The sequence below is a fragment of the Eptesicus fuscus genome, chromosome 5, assembly GCF_027574615.1.
Source record: "Eptesicus fuscus isolate TK198812 chromosome 5, DD_ASM_mEF_20220401, whole genome shotgun sequence".
Lineage (NCBI taxonomy): Eukaryota > Metazoa > Chordata > Mammalia > Chiroptera > Vespertilionidae > Eptesicus > Eptesicus fuscus.
The window spans coordinates 39,730,077-39,746,955 of NC_072477.1; the positions used below are offsets into that span (position 1 = coordinate 39,730,077).

At 47.0% G+C, this 16,879-nt stretch overlaps 1 protein-coding gene across 1 annotated transcript in view; it reads left to right on the top strand.

The window, feature by feature from the left end:
* The window catches only part of NID2 (nidogen 2), a 60,366-nt gene extending 43,808 nt beyond the window's left edge, over nucleotides 1–16,558 (top strand). The window contains exons 13-21 of the mRNA XM_054715408.1: nucleotides 2,651–2,770; nucleotides 3,574–3,804; nucleotides 7,452–7,673; nucleotides 8,286–8,455; nucleotides 10,691–10,820; nucleotides 11,727–11,898; nucleotides 12,534–12,691; nucleotides 13,918–14,041; nucleotides 16,429–16,558. Of these exons, the coding sequence (XP_054571383.1) occupies nucleotides 2,651–2,770; nucleotides 3,574–3,804; nucleotides 7,452–7,673; nucleotides 8,286–8,455; nucleotides 10,691–10,820; nucleotides 11,727–11,898; nucleotides 12,534–12,691; nucleotides 13,918–14,041; nucleotides 16,429–16,558 (1,457 nt within the window). The remainder of the gene's footprint in view (nucleotides 1–2,650; nucleotides 2,771–3,573; nucleotides 3,805–7,451; nucleotides 7,674–8,285; nucleotides 8,456–10,690; nucleotides 10,821–11,726; nucleotides 11,899–12,533; nucleotides 12,692–13,917; nucleotides 14,042–16,428) is intronic.
* The last annotated feature ends 321 nt before the right edge of the window (nucleotides 16,559–16,879 follow it).

The following is a 16,879-nucleotide window of genomic DNA, read 5'->3' on the forward strand; positions in this document are numbered from 1 at the left end:
TGAAGGGATTTCAGCTGGTTTTGGGTGTGGGTTTAGAATTAGGCCAGTGAGAAGAATGTGGAAGCACCAAAGCATGAAGTCAAAATGAAGGATTTTCAACACATTTTCCAAACTGTTTTTTGCCAGCTTAATAGATGCTGGAAAGGAGAAGCATGTGAGACTGTGCCACCCTTTGCTATCTGAGTGGTGAAGGAGCTCTGCTACGCCTCGCATACTGCTGTCCTGACCTCGGTGTTCTCACAGCCCCCAAAGACCCTGACAGTGATTGTTGGCCTAAACCTCCCCCAGGGGTACAAGGAAAGCCCCTCCCTTGGCAAGGGGCTGGAAGTCTTTTCATACTTTCTCTCCTGACACCCTGTGAAATAGGGAAGAGTTCTTCTCCTTACAAAAGCCCCAGTTACCGCTGAACCCCGCAGTGCTGGCCCTCCTGAGGGGGCCGCAGTCTGCTCTGAGCTCGGAACGTGGAGTGGCTGACTGGACGTGGTGTAAGCTCCTCCAAGGAGGTGGCGGGGACTGTGCTCCACGGAGCCTTAACCTTCTCCAGATTTGGGGGGATAAGGGTTTCTCTCTTGTGATGCTTTTAGTCTCTTGAGGGACTTTTCCCTGTTGGGCATTTACAGCAGTTCCTGTCTCCCCAAGACTTCAGTGTCTGTGGGGAGGATGGCTGCTCTTTTAGGTCCGATCAGAATTCTAGACCATAGGCTTAAAGAACATAGGTAACTTGGTAGCTCTGGGGAGTCCCCTCTGAGTTCCAAAATAATCACAAGAAACTGACCCACGAGTTCTAGAAATAGGCTGTGTCTCAGGAATTCCTGCTTCCTGTCATTGCCTGGGTTCCGGTTACCAGGAGAAGTGCTTTTAGCATATGTATTCTGAATACCTTTCATTTCCTGCCTTTGGCTGGACGTTAATTTTTACAGCTCTGGTTTCATAGCCTCTTCCAGGCCCAAGGAACGGGATGGTCACCAGCTTTGCCCAACTGGGCATTTGACTTGTGCTTTGGAAGAGACAATCCCAAGATAACTAAATTTGACAACGTACAGCTCCTATTCATTACATTGGAGATAAGGTTTTCCTTGTAATTGTTTTCATTTGGTTTATTTTGGGTTAACTGAGGAGCTAACCAGAAAACCTTGTTTCTAACTTTTCAGATGAAGTTTTAACTACATTTTTGCCTTTGCAGGTGAAAGGAAGTTTAGCACAGAGGCCAATTGCTCATCTGAGCAGAGCCTTTCTGGGTGGCATTAAACTTGGCTGTGTTGAGCATTTAGGACTTTTTTGGACTTAAGGGAGCTAATTCATGTTGACTAACCTCCCCTGAGACTGAGGAATGCTAACTTTCTAGTTACAATGTAAGAGATTCCTCTCCTGTGAACAGAAGGTCTGTGTTGCACGACCATCGTGTCTGCTTGCTGTACCAGGACAGGAGTGGCTCCGGGAGGGTGTGGTCACAGGCAGGGTGGTGCTGATAACCCTGGAGGAGATTCCGTCTGGGTCCCCGGAGGCTGGGTGAGGAGCCCCGTCTGTCCTCAGCCAACTCACATCTAATTCAGGCTGTAAGTCTCTGGCTTCCCAGCCCCACGAGTCCCCACCCTGGGTTGTACCACGTGGTTGCAGTTCGCTTCTTCTGGGATTCCTGTTTTCTAGGTGTCACACTGATCATCCCATCCACATGTTTCCTATTGACTCATTTTGAAATCAGTTTTTGGATGTCATTGTGGATGTGACTATTTTCACTGGAGCCTTGATCAGACCTACACCCTTAGCCTCCTCTTAGCTCTCAAAGACTTCCTGTCTGGGAAGACAGCTCATCTCAACCACTGGGCATTGGTTTTAACAGACTCTCAGAGATGGTTTACTTTTTTGCTATTGTCTGATTTCAGTAAATAAAATAGGAGGACTAGAAGTTGGCTTTTGTTTGAAGTTTCAGGTTGTTGTAGGTTTGAGAAATAGGAAAATTCTCATGGTGCTATCTATGTAGTAGATTGTGTGTGTCAGGGGGTGGAGGTCTGAATTGTTTGTACTTTGGAAGCCTGATAAATTTAGATTTTCTTAATGTATTGTATCAAAACCTCTGATAATATTTTTCTTATACTTTCCTATTTTTTCTGAAAGTGGAAAGCAAAGAAAAATTTCTGATGAATTGGGCATTCTAGACAGTAGTACTCTGACTGGGCAAGACTGTATGTGCTTCTAACTTTGTTGAAACCTCATCCATAAATCAGTGCCATAGGGACATGGTGCCAGCAACAAAAGGGGAAAACCATTGTTACATATGTTGATTGTAGTGTTACAGAGAGAAGTTAATGATTTATAGTCTAAAGGTTAGTTCTCAGGGAATAACTTCTTGGACTTCAATATAGATGGAACTGCTGTAGAAATATACTGCAGGAGAGTGACCACATGTTTAATTTCTACACTGAACTAACTCACACAGCCTTGGACTAACTCACACAGCCTTGACCTTGTCCTGTTAGGTGTGCCTTTCAGTGTCAGTATATTTCTGCTCATGCCCAAAGGTCTTCTGAAGTTGACCCCTCATCGTTGATCCTCCTGTACTAAAGGCCAGGTAGTAGCACAGATGGAGTGCAGTGACGTCTCATGCCCTCCCCTCCCCTCTCCCGCCCTCGCCCCTGTTCTGACACTGCAGATGTTGATGAGTGCTTGGAGAACAGATGTCACCCCTCAGCTACCTGCTACAACACCCCCGGCTCCTTCTCCTGCCGCTGCCAGCCTGGCTACCACGGGGACGGACTTCAGTGCACACCTGGTAAGGGGGAGGCCAGATTAGGCAGAGAACTGGCTCCTTCAGCTCTGTTTTCTATAGCACTTCAGCCCACTCTTGATTTCTCCAGGTCGGAGGCTGTCGTTAGTGGATCTTCAGGCTCTGGATACTTCCCTCAGTTACCACCAGAGCTCAGTTTGCTGTTCACAGATATTCGCGTTCCGGGAGGCCCGGGGTGTGGCTCATCCATGGTCCTACCTATGAGCAGTTCTGGTTAACTGCCCTAATGACCTGCTTTGCCTTGATAAGTGCGAGTTAGAAGTATTGAGACTCAGGTTACTAAACAGGAGTCCTGTGCTCTGGTGAGCTGGGCGCAGCCTCCCGGATGACTGCTCTGGAACTTGGCCCGAGGGGCAGTCTAGTGATAGCTGTGGAGCTGGGGCTCCTCAGACTTAAACTCTGGACTCAGGGGACAAGCCGAACTGTGTCCTCCTGAGTCTCTGGGCTGTTTGGACCAACGCCATGGCTGCTCTTCATTTTATCCAGACGGCAACAGGAGCTAGAGGCGGACGGGAGGGGCCGCTTCACAGTCAAGTCAGCCTAGGGACTTACAGGGAGGACTGCGCGAGTTAGGGAGGTGTTGGGTAGTTAGCGGCCGAGCTAAAATAAGAATCCAGGACTCCAAATTCCCAGCACCTTGCTAATTTCCCCACATTAAGCTGCCTTCCAACTATGGAAGAAAAAGCCTCAGACAGGAGACCTTGAGGTTGGCTCATAAAAGCGGGTGGGTGGCAATGCCTTTTATTCCTCCTCCTCTTCCTTGTGTCTCCTCTGCCCCTGCCCCGAAGACACCACCTCAGGACTGAAAACCTGTGAGCGTCAGCAGCGCGCCGCCCAGGCTCAGCACCTCTACCCGGGCGTCAGGATCCACATCCCCCAGTGCGACGAGCAGGGCAACTTCCTGCCACTGCAGTGCCACGGCAGCACCGGCTTCTGCTGGTGCGTGAACGCTGACGGTCATGAAGTCCCTGGTACCCGAACTCCACCCGGCTCTAACACACCTCACTGCGGACCCCCAGGTGAGCCAATCCGGAAAGAAACCTTGTGCCTGGTTAGGCCTGGGGTTTGGGGAGCAGAATGGCACTGGCTGTGGGTAGATTATAATCCCTGCCCAGACCACGCAGACTCAGGGCTGGTGACCGTCCTTTATGACACCATCCTCGTTCCTTCTAGGAACATTCGAATGATATGCACTCAGCTACATGCACATTCACATTACAGGGACATAGAGACATGCACACATGATATATGTGATCCCAGCATGCACTGTACTCCAGCTTCCTGATCCTAGTCTAATACAAAACTCACCTGCATGACAGGGTCAGCTTGAAGGGAGAGAACGGTTTCTACCCACGATTGAGACTGAGTGTGTAGGTCAGGCTGAAGCCACTGCCCTAGACCTGTTAGGGCGGCTTAGAGATGTCAGAGCTAGAGGATCTTGCCAGACCAGCCTTTTGTCCCAAAGAAAAACTGCCTTCCCATATAACTGTCGCTTAACTTTGCCTTCTGAGTTACAGGAAATTGTCTGAAGGCTGTTTTAATAGCATTAGGAAACATAAGTATGTCATTTGTGGGTGGACCCAGCTAGCTTGCTCTGAGCTAATAACCCCAGGCCCCTCTAGCCAGCCCCACATGTCCATGGGGAAGTCACTCTTGGCCCAGCTGCCTTCAGAAGAGAAGCAGGAACCTGTTGTATTAGCCCCTGTGATCTGAGATGCTGATGATAAACATGTCAGGATGGGGCGTGGTTATCAAGAGCTCACAGTATATGTCAACTACAGGTTGCCAAGGCAGGTTTCTGCTCCTTGCGGAACTGTTCAGAGATGGGAAGAACTTTATTTTTTAAAAACAGAAGAACTTGATTGTGAAGAAGGTAGAATTGGTATGATACCATTTGAGCCAAAGTAATTCTTCTATCAATGCACTTGCTCTATTCAAAGATCCATTCTTAGTGTTGAAAAGGTTTCCATAAATACTAGTCTTGGCTTTTAATGTATGTGAATATGAAGAACTGAAGAATTACTACCAGCTTTGATCCTTTTAAAATATTAATTATTATGGCCAGGACATTAGTGATTCATACAGGTAAAATAGGTAATGCTTCATCTAGCTTAGTGGTCGCCAACCTTTTGGACCTCACGGACCACCAGTGGTCCGCAGACCACCCGTTGGCAAACGCTGATCTAGCTGTTCCTACAGTGACACTCCTAGTTCTTATTTTTAGGAAAGATTTTGCAGCCTCCGCCCCCCACCCCACCCCCCCACCCCCAAAAAAGAATACAGAGGAATCCTGTTTCACTCATGCCTACTGTTTAAGAAGTCTTGGTTCTAACTACAGCTGGGATTTGAAGGAATCAGATGGTTGGGAGGTTCCGTGGGTTCAGAATTCTGTTGCATTTACTAAGAGAAGCGTGTGTTAAGGACAGTGACTCAAAAGGGAGCCGAGAGAATGGGAAGTTCATCGCTAAGAGAGGCATGTTCTTTTGGGCATTCTTTCCTGTGGGCCAGACCTCCCTCTTGGCTGCCATTTCTGACTGGTCTCATCTACATAATGGGGTCAGCTTGAAGGGGGAGAGAACAGTTCCTGCCCACAATTTCAAAATATTTAAAACCCTGCCAACCAGAAACAGAAGAAAAATAACTCCATGGTCAGATTGAGAAGGAGCTTCAAATAGTAAGGCCTGAGAGGGATGCCCACGTGTGAGGGAGGTGCAGTGCCATTTCCCAGAAGCTGACTGTGCTGTGTGTGCTCATTCCAAACAAAGACATTCCTCACTGGGTGGTCCCTGAACCAAGAATGGGTCCTCTGAGTTTGGAATGTGGACCAGCGGTGGTGTTGGGAACTTCTCCAGGGATGGAGGGCAGGCATTTGAGAAAGCGGCATGTCCCTCTCTGGGTTCATTGAGACACATCTGGGTGAGGGAATCTCCTTCTACATGAGGTCTTAACAAGAGCTATGCTTCCCGTGGGTCATGAGCGATGGTGAGTCTTGTAGTTGAACCTGTTGGGTTTGAACCCTGAGGATTTTATTCCCCATCTTCCTGCTTTCCTAGAGATATTGTAGGTGTTGGAGCCCAACTATAGTGTTTCCAGCTTGTTCTTTGAAGCCATTGGAGATTTTGATCAAAGGAATGGCATGAAATGACTTGGTTTTAAAGGGACTCTTTCTGGCTCTGGGTTGAGTTTACACTGAGGGGCAAGCAGGAGGGGAGAAGCGGGGAAAACAGCTGTGGCACGGACCAGGGTGATGGGGGTGGGGGTGGTAAGATGTGAAGATGTTCTGAATGTATTGAAAAGGTACAGCTGATATTTCTTGACATATGTGAGAAACAGCAAGGAGTGTAGGATGGGTGGACCTGAGCAATGGAGAGGTAGAGGTGCAATTTACTCATAAGGGAAAGTCCAGGGGCCCAGATTTTGTTAGTTGTCCTCTGAGATTTCTGTGATACATCCAAATGGTGGTGCCAAGTAGGCACCTGGCTATCTCTTCTGCACACGACAGGCTGTGAGTGGCAGGAGATAAAGGAGCAGCACTTTCTGTTTCAGGTCCTTTAGGCCAGTGGTCGGCAAACTCATTAGTCAACAGAGCCAAATATCAGCAGTACAACGATTGAAATTTCTTTTGAGAGCCAAATTTTTTAAACTTAAACTTCTTCTAACGCCACTTCTTCAAAATAGACTCGCCCAGGCCGTGGTATTTTGTGGAAGAGCCACACTCAAGGGGCCAAAGAGCCTCATGTGGCTTGCGAGCCGCAGTTTGCCGACCACGGCTTTAGGCAATTCTCCCTCAGGTGGCTGTGCTATAGGCTGCAGCAGAGCCCTCTCGAACAGAGAACTGGTGTTTGGGACAGGCCACGACTGCTCTGTGGAAGCAGCCTGGGGTATTGCGGGTAGAGAAACTGCTCTGCAAGCGAAGTTAATGGAGTGTAGGCATGGTGGTGAGCGGGGAGGGAGGGGAAGGAGGGAAGGTGCTGGAGAAACATGGTGGGAAGGTGGAGCCTACTGAAAAAGGTTCGGCTTTGAGATACCAGGAACAGCATGGCCAGGCGACTTCCAGGAACTGGAGTGTCACTCCCTCTGCTGTGCTCCCATATACCAATTGCGATGTTATGCTCTCACCAATGTAGTCCTCCAGTGGACAGGTACGGAGGGCCACATAGGTGGACATTCAGTAATGCTTTCTGAGACAAGCACTAGCCAGTCAGTCCGAAGATAACCTCTCAGATGCAAGTCCTAGAGTTTGAAGCAAGTGGGAAAGAAGCGTCTTGTAGGCCACTGCGCCCCACAAGTGTTCTGTTAGCAGAGGCCCTGGGCCTCTCCTGTCCAGAGTGAGATCGCCCCCTTCCCAAGCTGAGTGCGCCCTGCACCTGATCTTAACCTCCTCTTGTTCTTTCCTGACGTGGTGGGGCCTTGATGGCAGACCCTCCTGGCCTGGGAAGATGGGAGCGTCAAGAGGACCCCCTTCTCCCGATTCCTGTGGAGGACTTCTTAGAGCACTTGACTTTTCTGGTCTGTGTTCAGGGGCTTGGCTGAAGCCCACTAATGCACATGAGGAAGGAGGCCAGGAGGCCAGGAGACCAGGCAGCCAGGCGTGGGGCTCTGGAGCTACAGGCTGCACTCTGTCCTTGGCTTATCATCAAAGGCTCTTTTTGTCCCATCTGCTCAGCGCCCACCCAGAGGCCCCAGACCATGTGTGAGCGCTGGAGGGCAAACCTGCTGGAGCACTACGGTGGCGCGCCCAGGGACGACCAGTACGTGCCGCAGTGCGACGACCTGGGCCACTTCACCCCCATGCAGTGCCACGGGAAGAGTGACTTCTGCTGGTGTGTGGACAGAGACGGCAGAGAGGTGCAGGGCACCCGCTCCCAGCCAGGCTCCACCCCTGCATGTAAGCACCCCGGGGCAGCCCTCCCTCACCCCAGCGGCCTCTGAGCTTTCTCTGTCGGGAGGCTGTGTAGGAAGGTGGGCAAACAAGGGGTCAGCAGATCCAATGAGAAGTCACTACTGTGTGGTGTTGATTTATAATCTGATCCACCCAAGATCCCAATTTGGACTTAATGTTTGATTTTGTCATTAGCAGTTTCTGTAACTGGAACATCTGGAACTCAGCTCAGCACGCAGTTACTCCCCTTCCCCAGCCCAGGGTGAAAGGGGACGCGTGTCACCGGGGGCCCCAAAGAGAAGCTGACACAACTCTGGCTCTGGTTTCTTTCCCTTAAGAAGAAGAAGAAGAAAAAAAAAAAACCAAACCTGCTTTGTTCTGAGGGAGTTGTGTTGTTGTCTTCCTTCCTAGTAATTGGCAGTGATTTACATAATTGATCCTTGAAAAAAAAAACAACCTAGAAATTAGAATTTCTTTAAAGGAACATCTGGAGCACATCTGTCTAGGTTTAAGAACTTTTGATGTTTTTGGAGGCTCTGGTCTATGGGAAAGTAACTGTTCTTCTCTCTCCCCACCCACCCTTGTTTCCTTTTCTCTCTGCTGTCTTTCCCACGGCAGGTATACCCACGGTTGCACCACCCTTGGTCCGGCCCACGCCTCGGCCTGATGTGATTCCTCCATCCGTGGGCACCTTCCTGCTCTATGCCCAAGGCCAGCAGATTGGCTACTTGCCTCTCAGTGGTACTAGGCTTCAGAAGGACACGGCCAGGACCCTGCTGTCACTGCATGTAAAGAGGATTTCTCGTGTGGGACGGAGCTGTGTGGGGGCTCATATCTGGGGAGGGGCCTGAGATGGAGGGAGGTTGGGGAGGATTTCTGAGCTGCAGTCTGTCTTCATGGGCCTGACACCAGCACCACAGGAAGTGGGGCTCCCTGTTGCTGGGTCATGTCTGACCAAGGCTGTTGCCTCGTTGGTTCATGGGGTTTCAGATGTGTGGAAAGGGCATTTCAGGGTTGCCAGGCAGTATGGTGAGCCAAGGGAAAACAGACTTTTAACCCCAGGCCCCAGGGGGCTTTCCATGCCCCCCACATTTCCAGAGATTAGAAATCAACACGACAGGAGTGGCTGCAGGGTGTGGTTTCGGGGGTCAGATGAGAATCCTAAGTGGAAATCCACTAATGACTGCCTCAACGTTACTGCCTTCTCCCCTCCCATTTTGGTTCTTTTCTCATTTTCTCTGGCTCCTTCTAGATGAGTTGGGGAGAGTGTGATGCTGGAAAAGGAGTGGACAGCTCTCCCTCGGGGATGCTTGCCGCTTCCTGAGCCAGCCACTCCCTGTTGTCAAGGCACTCCATTTCGGAGGGCCTCTTCTCTCAAATGGAGAAGAGAAGGGAGGTCACCAAAAAGGCAGTGCCACTTGTAGTGGAAAATGGTCTGATTCCATTTCTGAGCTTCACGCTCCAGGTACTTGCTTATGTATAATAGTATAGTATCCGTGTTTACTTCCATTGATGAACCCCATATCTGGTTCCGAAAAAGTTTAGAAGCAGCCAGTGTTTAGAAAAAGATGTTTTTTTTCTTCCTTTTCGAGTTCTTGTGTTTTCTTGGCAAACACTAGCATATTCTTTTTTATAAAAGTTTCTCTAGAAGAGGTAGAAACTCAGAAGTTATCACAAGTAACCATCTCTTTATTCTAGCCATGTCACATGGCTTCTCTGCATTTCTGAATTTATTTCTGATGAGGACAGGGTGGTGGTGGAACTGAAACAGAAATGGAACATGGGTTATAAGCACACCTTGGGGAAACTGACTTAAACGGGGACTTTTTTCTCCAAATAACTTTGAAGTCATTACACAGGTTAATGAATCCCATGATTCCCTGGATTAATGGAAGCCCATATGGATGTGTACTCTTGCCTGAGACACATGACTTTTTCATTTTCAAGTAAAATTGTATTTGACCTTCAGACCCTCCTACTCCATATAAACTGTTCCCTTTTCCACAGGAGCCAAATCCTGCTTGTATAGTGGTTCTCATACTGACTTCTCTGCCAGAGGCCATAAGTCACCCCAGCCCCAGGCTTTGTTAGGCAAGCAGGAGCTGGCGTGGCCTCAGAGACAGCCAGATGGCCCCTAGATGTTGGCTTTGCACATCTGCTGGGCTTCTCAAAGCAGGAATCTGGGTTGGAAATCAAATGAAGCAAGTACTGTGCAGGCTTTTGGAAAGGAGTATCACAGACACAGCATTTTATAAGAAACTTTGCAGTTGATTTAGCAATAAGGGAGATGAAACCTCCCTAGCCAGAAGTTGAGTGACGACCATTCCCCAGTTCCTTAACCCATCAGACTAGACTTTCTTTTACCTAAGAATACAACCAAAGAATTGCTTTGCAGTGAGAGGCAGAGTTGAGGGTGAAGGCACCTGGGCTAGGGCAAAGAGCTCAGATCACAGGGGAGGGGAGCGTGGATTTTGTTGTTCTGTGTTAGCAAATTTTAGAAAGGCTTGTTCAAAAAGTGCGGTAACATTTGAAAGGAGTCACTGTTTTTGTCCGTTAAAATATTAAGACCTTACTTTGCTGAGACTAACAGCTGTCCTTCGATCACTGAATGGGCTAATTTTTTTCATGCAGTCACTTTTGCTTTTACTGCCAACAGTAATAGTGATTATTGAGAGCTTACTGCATACTCACTTCTGATTAGGACACTTCACAAGAATTTATGGTATTTTTATAGCAGCCATATGAAAGTATAGGTTCTGTTACCTTCATTTTGGAAATGAGGAAACCAAGAACAGAAAGCTTAAGTACCAGAATCGCACAGCCAAGTAAGTGGCCAAGCGTGGCTTTGACTTCAAGAAGTTGGCCTGCAGAGCCTACATGTCTAACCACTGAGCTTGGCTGCCTGTAAGGCTACAGTGCAGGGTGGTTCATTGCAGGCATGCATGAGTGAGGCAGCTGAGCATGAACTCGGGGGAAATGCAAGGAGTCCTAATTCTTCCAATTCTGTGTTCTGGCCCACACAGGGCTCCATAATTGTGGGAATTGACTACGACTGCCGGGAGAGGATGGTGTACTGGACGGATGTCGCTGCACGGACAATTAGCCGTGTCAGTCTGGAACCGGGAGCAGAGCCTGAGACAATCATTAATTCAGGTCAGCAGCTTCACCCATTAGACACTTCCCATTTCATTTGATTCTATGAAGTCCAAGTTATTTTTGCCTGTTTATGCCAAGTCTCCCCTCTATTTTCACCCAACAGGGGAAACTAAGTGCTATGCAAGTCACTTGTGAGCTGTACAACATCCTCTTTATAAACAAACATGTTCATACATAGTAATAAGAAGGTGATTCTTACTGTGGGCCTTTTCTATTGAGAAGTAGGGCTCCCAGAGGAAAGGCTCACAGGATTCAGGGTGAGGCCACACTGTGCTGCCTGGGACACCAGCTCTGTGGATACCTGGTGCATTTAGGCTGCTAGGTCTGTTTGTCTAGACCAGTGGTCGGCAAACTCATTAGTCAACAGAGCCAAATATCAACAGTACAATGATTGAAATTTCTTTTGAGAGCCAAATTTTTTAAACTTAAACTTCTTCTAACGCCACTTCTTCAAAATAGACTGGCCCAGGCCGTGGTATTTTGTGGACGAGCCACACTCATGGGGCCAAAGAGCCGCATATGGCTCACGAGCTGCAGTTTGCCGACCACGGGTCTAGACGAGCGATTTTGAACTGGTGTGCTGCAGTTTTTAAAACATGCAATACCTGACTATTTAGTCGGGGGCACTGACATCTCTTCCCTTAGATTGTCAAATGAAAAAATGACAACAGCCAACACCACAGTAGCCATCTGGTGTGAATTAATCAAAATGATACTTTTTTTTTTTTTGGGGGGGTCAGTTCGGCAAAAGTCTTATTTTTGCTGTGCTACAGAATTTAAGCAATTAGTTTGTGTGACCTGGTTCTTCTGACTGAAGGGACTCTCAGGACTTTGTTATTGTTGTTCAAACATAAATCTGTTTTAGGTTCACCTGCTTCAGTCCTGCCTTTGTTTTATTTCCAGATCTGATAAGCCCTGAAGGCCTTGCCATTGACCACGTTCACAGAACGATGTTCTGGACAGACAGTGGCCTGGATAGGATAGAGAGGGCCAAGCTGGACGGCTCTGAGCGCAAGGCTCTCTTCCACACGGACCTGGTGAATCCCCGAGCCATCACTGTGGATCCTATCCGAGGGTCAGCTGGGCCTCCCGAATTCTCCATTACCTATAGATCCTGATTTGAAGTCCGTGGATTTAAATGTGGTGGGGAGTCAGAACAAAAGCAGAAAGAAAAGCCCAAATGCGTTAATTTTACAGTATTTATTGAGGAGCTACTACTAGGTGTCAGGAACTGTTCTACTTTTTATCAGATGATAAGGTAGGGCCTGAGGTCAATACTTAAACTGGAATGAAGTGGGCCTCCTTCAGCAACACACTAGGAAGTCAGTGTTAAAACCACAGTAGGGTCAAGGCCCATTAAATGGTAACCAAAACTCACACCTGGCATTTTATTTTTCAGACCTCTCTCATTGTAGCAAAATCAAGAAGAAAATGTTCCCTGTCCGTAACTGCTAAGGTTATCGCCTGGGACATATAACTTGGTCAATGTTTTAGTTCTTGTTAGAACCAGGGAGGATTTCTGTATCTTGAGAAACTCTTGCCATAATGGGGCTTCTACCAAATGAAATTCCAGAGAAAACCCTCAATAAGTGAAGAAAACATTCTGTTTTTGATTCAGAAATACTTAGTGAAAAGCCTCAAAGAAGGTTCTGGTTTGACTTCTACATACTCAGGGTGCTTCTTTTTCTACTCCATTTAATTTATCCACAGCAACTTGTACTGGACAGACTGGAATCGAGATGCTCCTAAAATTGAAATGTCATCTTTATATGGAGAAAATAGAAGAATTCTGGTGAATAATGACCTTGGACTACCCAATGGTTTAACCTTTGACCCCATGTCCAAACTGCTCTGCTGGGCAGATGCAGGTAATACTACGGATGGGATGCAGATACAGAATGCTTCATTACATTGGTGCCAGCACTTGATCAGATTTCATAGCAAAACAATATCCCATCTTTTGGCTTAAATTTGTAACAGTACAGCACATATAATCTATTCCTTTGGTATGTAAACTTTCAAAGGACATTTTGTAATGATGCTTATAATGAACTTCCTAGGGTTTTAGGGTGTGTGAATGTGAATTCAGCAGTTAAGTTTCAGGGGTAGTACTATGTCCCTTATTTTTGTATTGTGTACCATTTCCCACATGAGTACTTGGCATGCTTTTTAAGTTAAAAAGAAATATTACCTACTGTTAGAATTGACGGATTTAGGTTTTAGGTGGTTTTTCCTTTGGCCAGTGTTATAAATTTCTAAGTATCTGTTTAGCGGTCAGTATGCCATTATGCTGAGGACATTCTTGAAAAGTGATATGGCGGCTTCACTTCAGTAACAAGTTCAGGTTGCCAATACCCAGGCTAACGTTCTCTGTTGTGTGATTTCATTATTAGCACTACTGAAAAGATGCAGTATGTCTATATGCCACAGAACATGAAAAAGGCCGTTCTTAAAGAATTTATAATATTAAAAAAAGGACTATAATGCACATAGGTCACTATTATAACCCAGTTGTCCAAACAACAGTTAACGTTTTTTAAAAGAATTTGAAATTTAAATCCAGGTCCTAGAAGAAATGTGAAACTTGAAAGTTTTTAACTCGTTTAGCTATGGCAAAATAATATAAGTCATGTTGCCCCTTTAGTTACTTTTTATTTCTACCTAGAAACTAATAGTCTTTAAAAACTTGAAGTAGTTTAGTTAAAAGGCAATCTTGGCTATTATACATTACTTACAAAGGGCAAATATTTATCCAAATGTTGTTCACACTTGAAATTAATTATAAAAAAAGCTTATCTCTAATGCCCTGCTTTGGGAGGAACTTGGCTAAATTTCTGTAAAAGCAATCCTTTCTTCCAAAAAAGGATTAAGAGTTTAAAGTCTATTAAAAACTGGAATGTTATTAAACAATTTAAAGACTGGTAATAGAACAGAAAATTTTAGTTTATAATTTGTATCACTGCAATGGGGATAAAATAGCTATTTCTTATTCTACCTTTCTCTAAGCCGGAATAAGCCACTATTATTTTTGGCAAGGTTTCCCCTTCTCTCCCCCATGGTGTGAAAGTATCTTTTTTCCTCTTTGTTTTCAAAGGAACCAAAAAACTGGAGTGTACACTACCTGATGGAACTGGACGACACGTTATTCAAAACAACCTCAACTACCCCTTCAGCATTGTTAGCTATGCAGATCACTTCTACCACACGGACTGGAGGAGGTGAGCCTGACACATTCTGGATGAGTCTGAAATTGCAAACTGTTCTGGGGGATACATTGCTTGTTTCACCTAATATCAGCTAGTGACTTTAGTAATTAAGCCCTCTACTTCTACTGATGTTTTCATTTTTTATCTCTTTATTAGACTAGTAGCCCGTTTGCACGAAGATTCATGCAATAGACCTTCATTCACCTGGCTGCCTGCACCAGTTTTCTGCCGGCACCGGGGACCCAGGCCTTGGCTGTGGCCACCGGGCTTGGCCCTGGGCAGTGGCCTTGGGCTCGGCTGCACCCAGCGTCCCTGCGACCTGATCGCAGGAGCCGACCCCCAGGTCGGCTCGCTCCTGCGATCGGTGCAGGCACCCCGCTGGCGCCCAAGGCCGGGAAAGCCTCGGGCGGCTTTCCGGGCCTTGGGCTCTGCCGCAACCCAGCTTCCCTGCAACGGTTTCCTGGTGGGCGTGGTTGATGGGCGTGGCTTGGGTGTAGCGAAGGTGCGGTCAATTTGCATATTTGTCTATTATAAGGTAAGACTAGAGGTCCAATGCATGAAATTCGTGCAAGAGTAGGCCTGCCTTCCTTCCCGCAGCTGCCGGCACCGGCTTCCCTCTGGCACCCAGGATCCGGGCGTCCTTCGCAGCCCTGGCTTCATCTGGAAGGACTGAAGGACTTCCGGAAGGATGTCCCATTTAATCAGCATATTACCCTTTTATTATTATAGATAGCGTCATTCAAACGTTACCCAGAAATTTAATGGTAATGCTCACGTGACTAAAAGTGGCAGAGCTATCCTACCCAATAAAGAGGTAATATGCAAATTGATTGTCACACCATGACAAAGATGGTGGCGCCCAGTCCCCTCAGCCCTGCTGGAGTTCCCCAGTCCTTTCAGCCTGGGGAGGGGGGGGGGAGGAGAGGGGATAGGGGAGGCATGGCCAGTCCTGCCCTCAGCCCCCCAGGGCTGGCCCAAGGTGCAGGCAAGCCTTGGATGACGGCTGCCCAGGGCTGGCTGAGGCTTGTGCTGCCGGCAGTGGCAGCAGCAGTGTGATGGGGGCGTCGCCTTACCCTGATCACTGGGTCGCCTCCCGCCCCTAAGGGCTCCCCAACTGTGAGGGGGCAGGCTGGGCTGAGGGACCCCCCCCCCACTCCAGTGCATGAATTTTCATGCACCAGGCCTCTAGTTAGGTAATAACTATCCAAAAAGGAAGCGCTTTAATCTAAATATGATCTTCAGAGAGTTATAACTGGCTTAAGTGGCACCATGAAGTATATTAGTTATAGGATTTAAAATGACATTGGGGACTTATTAGTTATCTACCAGTTCTCCAAGAAGGAATTAGGGAACATTAAAAAATATATACAAGGTTGGCAAAAGTAGGTTTACAGTTGTTTGTGTGGAAAGACATGAAAGTTATGATTATTACAATAGCTTTAACTCAAAGGAGTGTCACAGACCTACTTTGCCCACTCCTGTAGTGTCTGAGCCCTTCTATCCTAACCCCTGTAATTTTGATTTAATTGACCTTGCATGGGGCCCAGATCAATTTTAAAAGATCCTTGATTCCAACACCCAGTTAGTGATCCTCAAACTTCAACATGGATCAGTCATTCGGAGGGCTTATCCCAAGCGTCCTCAAACTACGGCCCGCGGGCCACATTCGGGTGTTTTTGCCATTTTGTTTTTTTACTTCAAAATAAGATATGTGCAGTGTGTATAGGAATTTGTTCATAGTTTTTTTTTAAACTATAGTCCAGCCCTCCAATGGTCTGAGGGACAGTGAACTGGCCCCCTGTTTAAAAAGTTTGAGGACCCCTGGCTTATCATATATAATAAAAGGCTAATATGCATATCAACCATGGCAGAACGACTGGCCGCTATGACGTGCACTGACCACCAGAGAACACTCAACGCAGAAGCTGCCCCCTGGTGGTCAGTGCGCTCCCACAGGAGGAGTGCTGCTCAGACAGAAGCCAGGCTGGTCAGCACAGTGGTGGTGGCGGGAGCCTCTCCCACCTCCACGGCAGTCTGACATCCCCCGAGGGCTCCCAGACTGTGAGAGGGCACAGGCTGGGCTGAGGGGCCTCCCCAAGTGCCCGAATTTCATGCACTGGGCCTCTAGTTAAAACATATTACTGGGTCCTATATCCAAGAATTTGATTAAGTCTGAATGAGGGCCCAAGAATTCGCATTTCTACCAAGCTTCCAGATGATGCTGGTCTGAGGACCACTTTGAAAACCACTGATACAAACCTTCTGAATCTAAATGAGTTAAAACTTGTTTTATTAATTTAAAATGTGTATTCTAAAAGGCTGTAGATTTTTTGTTTTGAAATTTACTCCTTCTATCCAACCTTAAATCCCATGACTTCATGTTTCCTTTCTGTTCCCAGGGATGGTATTATATCAGTTAATAGAGACAGTGGCCAGTTTACTGATGAGTATCTCCCAGACCAGCGATCTCATCTCTACGGGATAACTGCAGTCTACCCCTACTGCCCAGCAGGTAAACAACAAGCTTAGACTGCTCCTTTGGATTAGCAGGGGAGAGAAGAACAGATCTGGTAACTGATTACCACTGGCCCCGATTCTGGCTGCTGCCTCTGACATTGCCACCAGTGAGAGCCACTTTAAGCTGGAAAAGTTAATGGCCAACCCATTGGGTGACCAGTTTTTACTACATTGTCTACTTAGCTAAACTATACACACAAAAAATATTTTCCCTTTAAAAAGACTTATGTTGCAACTCAGTTATAAAAAATACTCACTGTCCTCTCCCACACTTCCCTTTACAGGAAGAAAGTAAATATAGCATCCTAAAGGACTTGAGTTTACAATCAGATT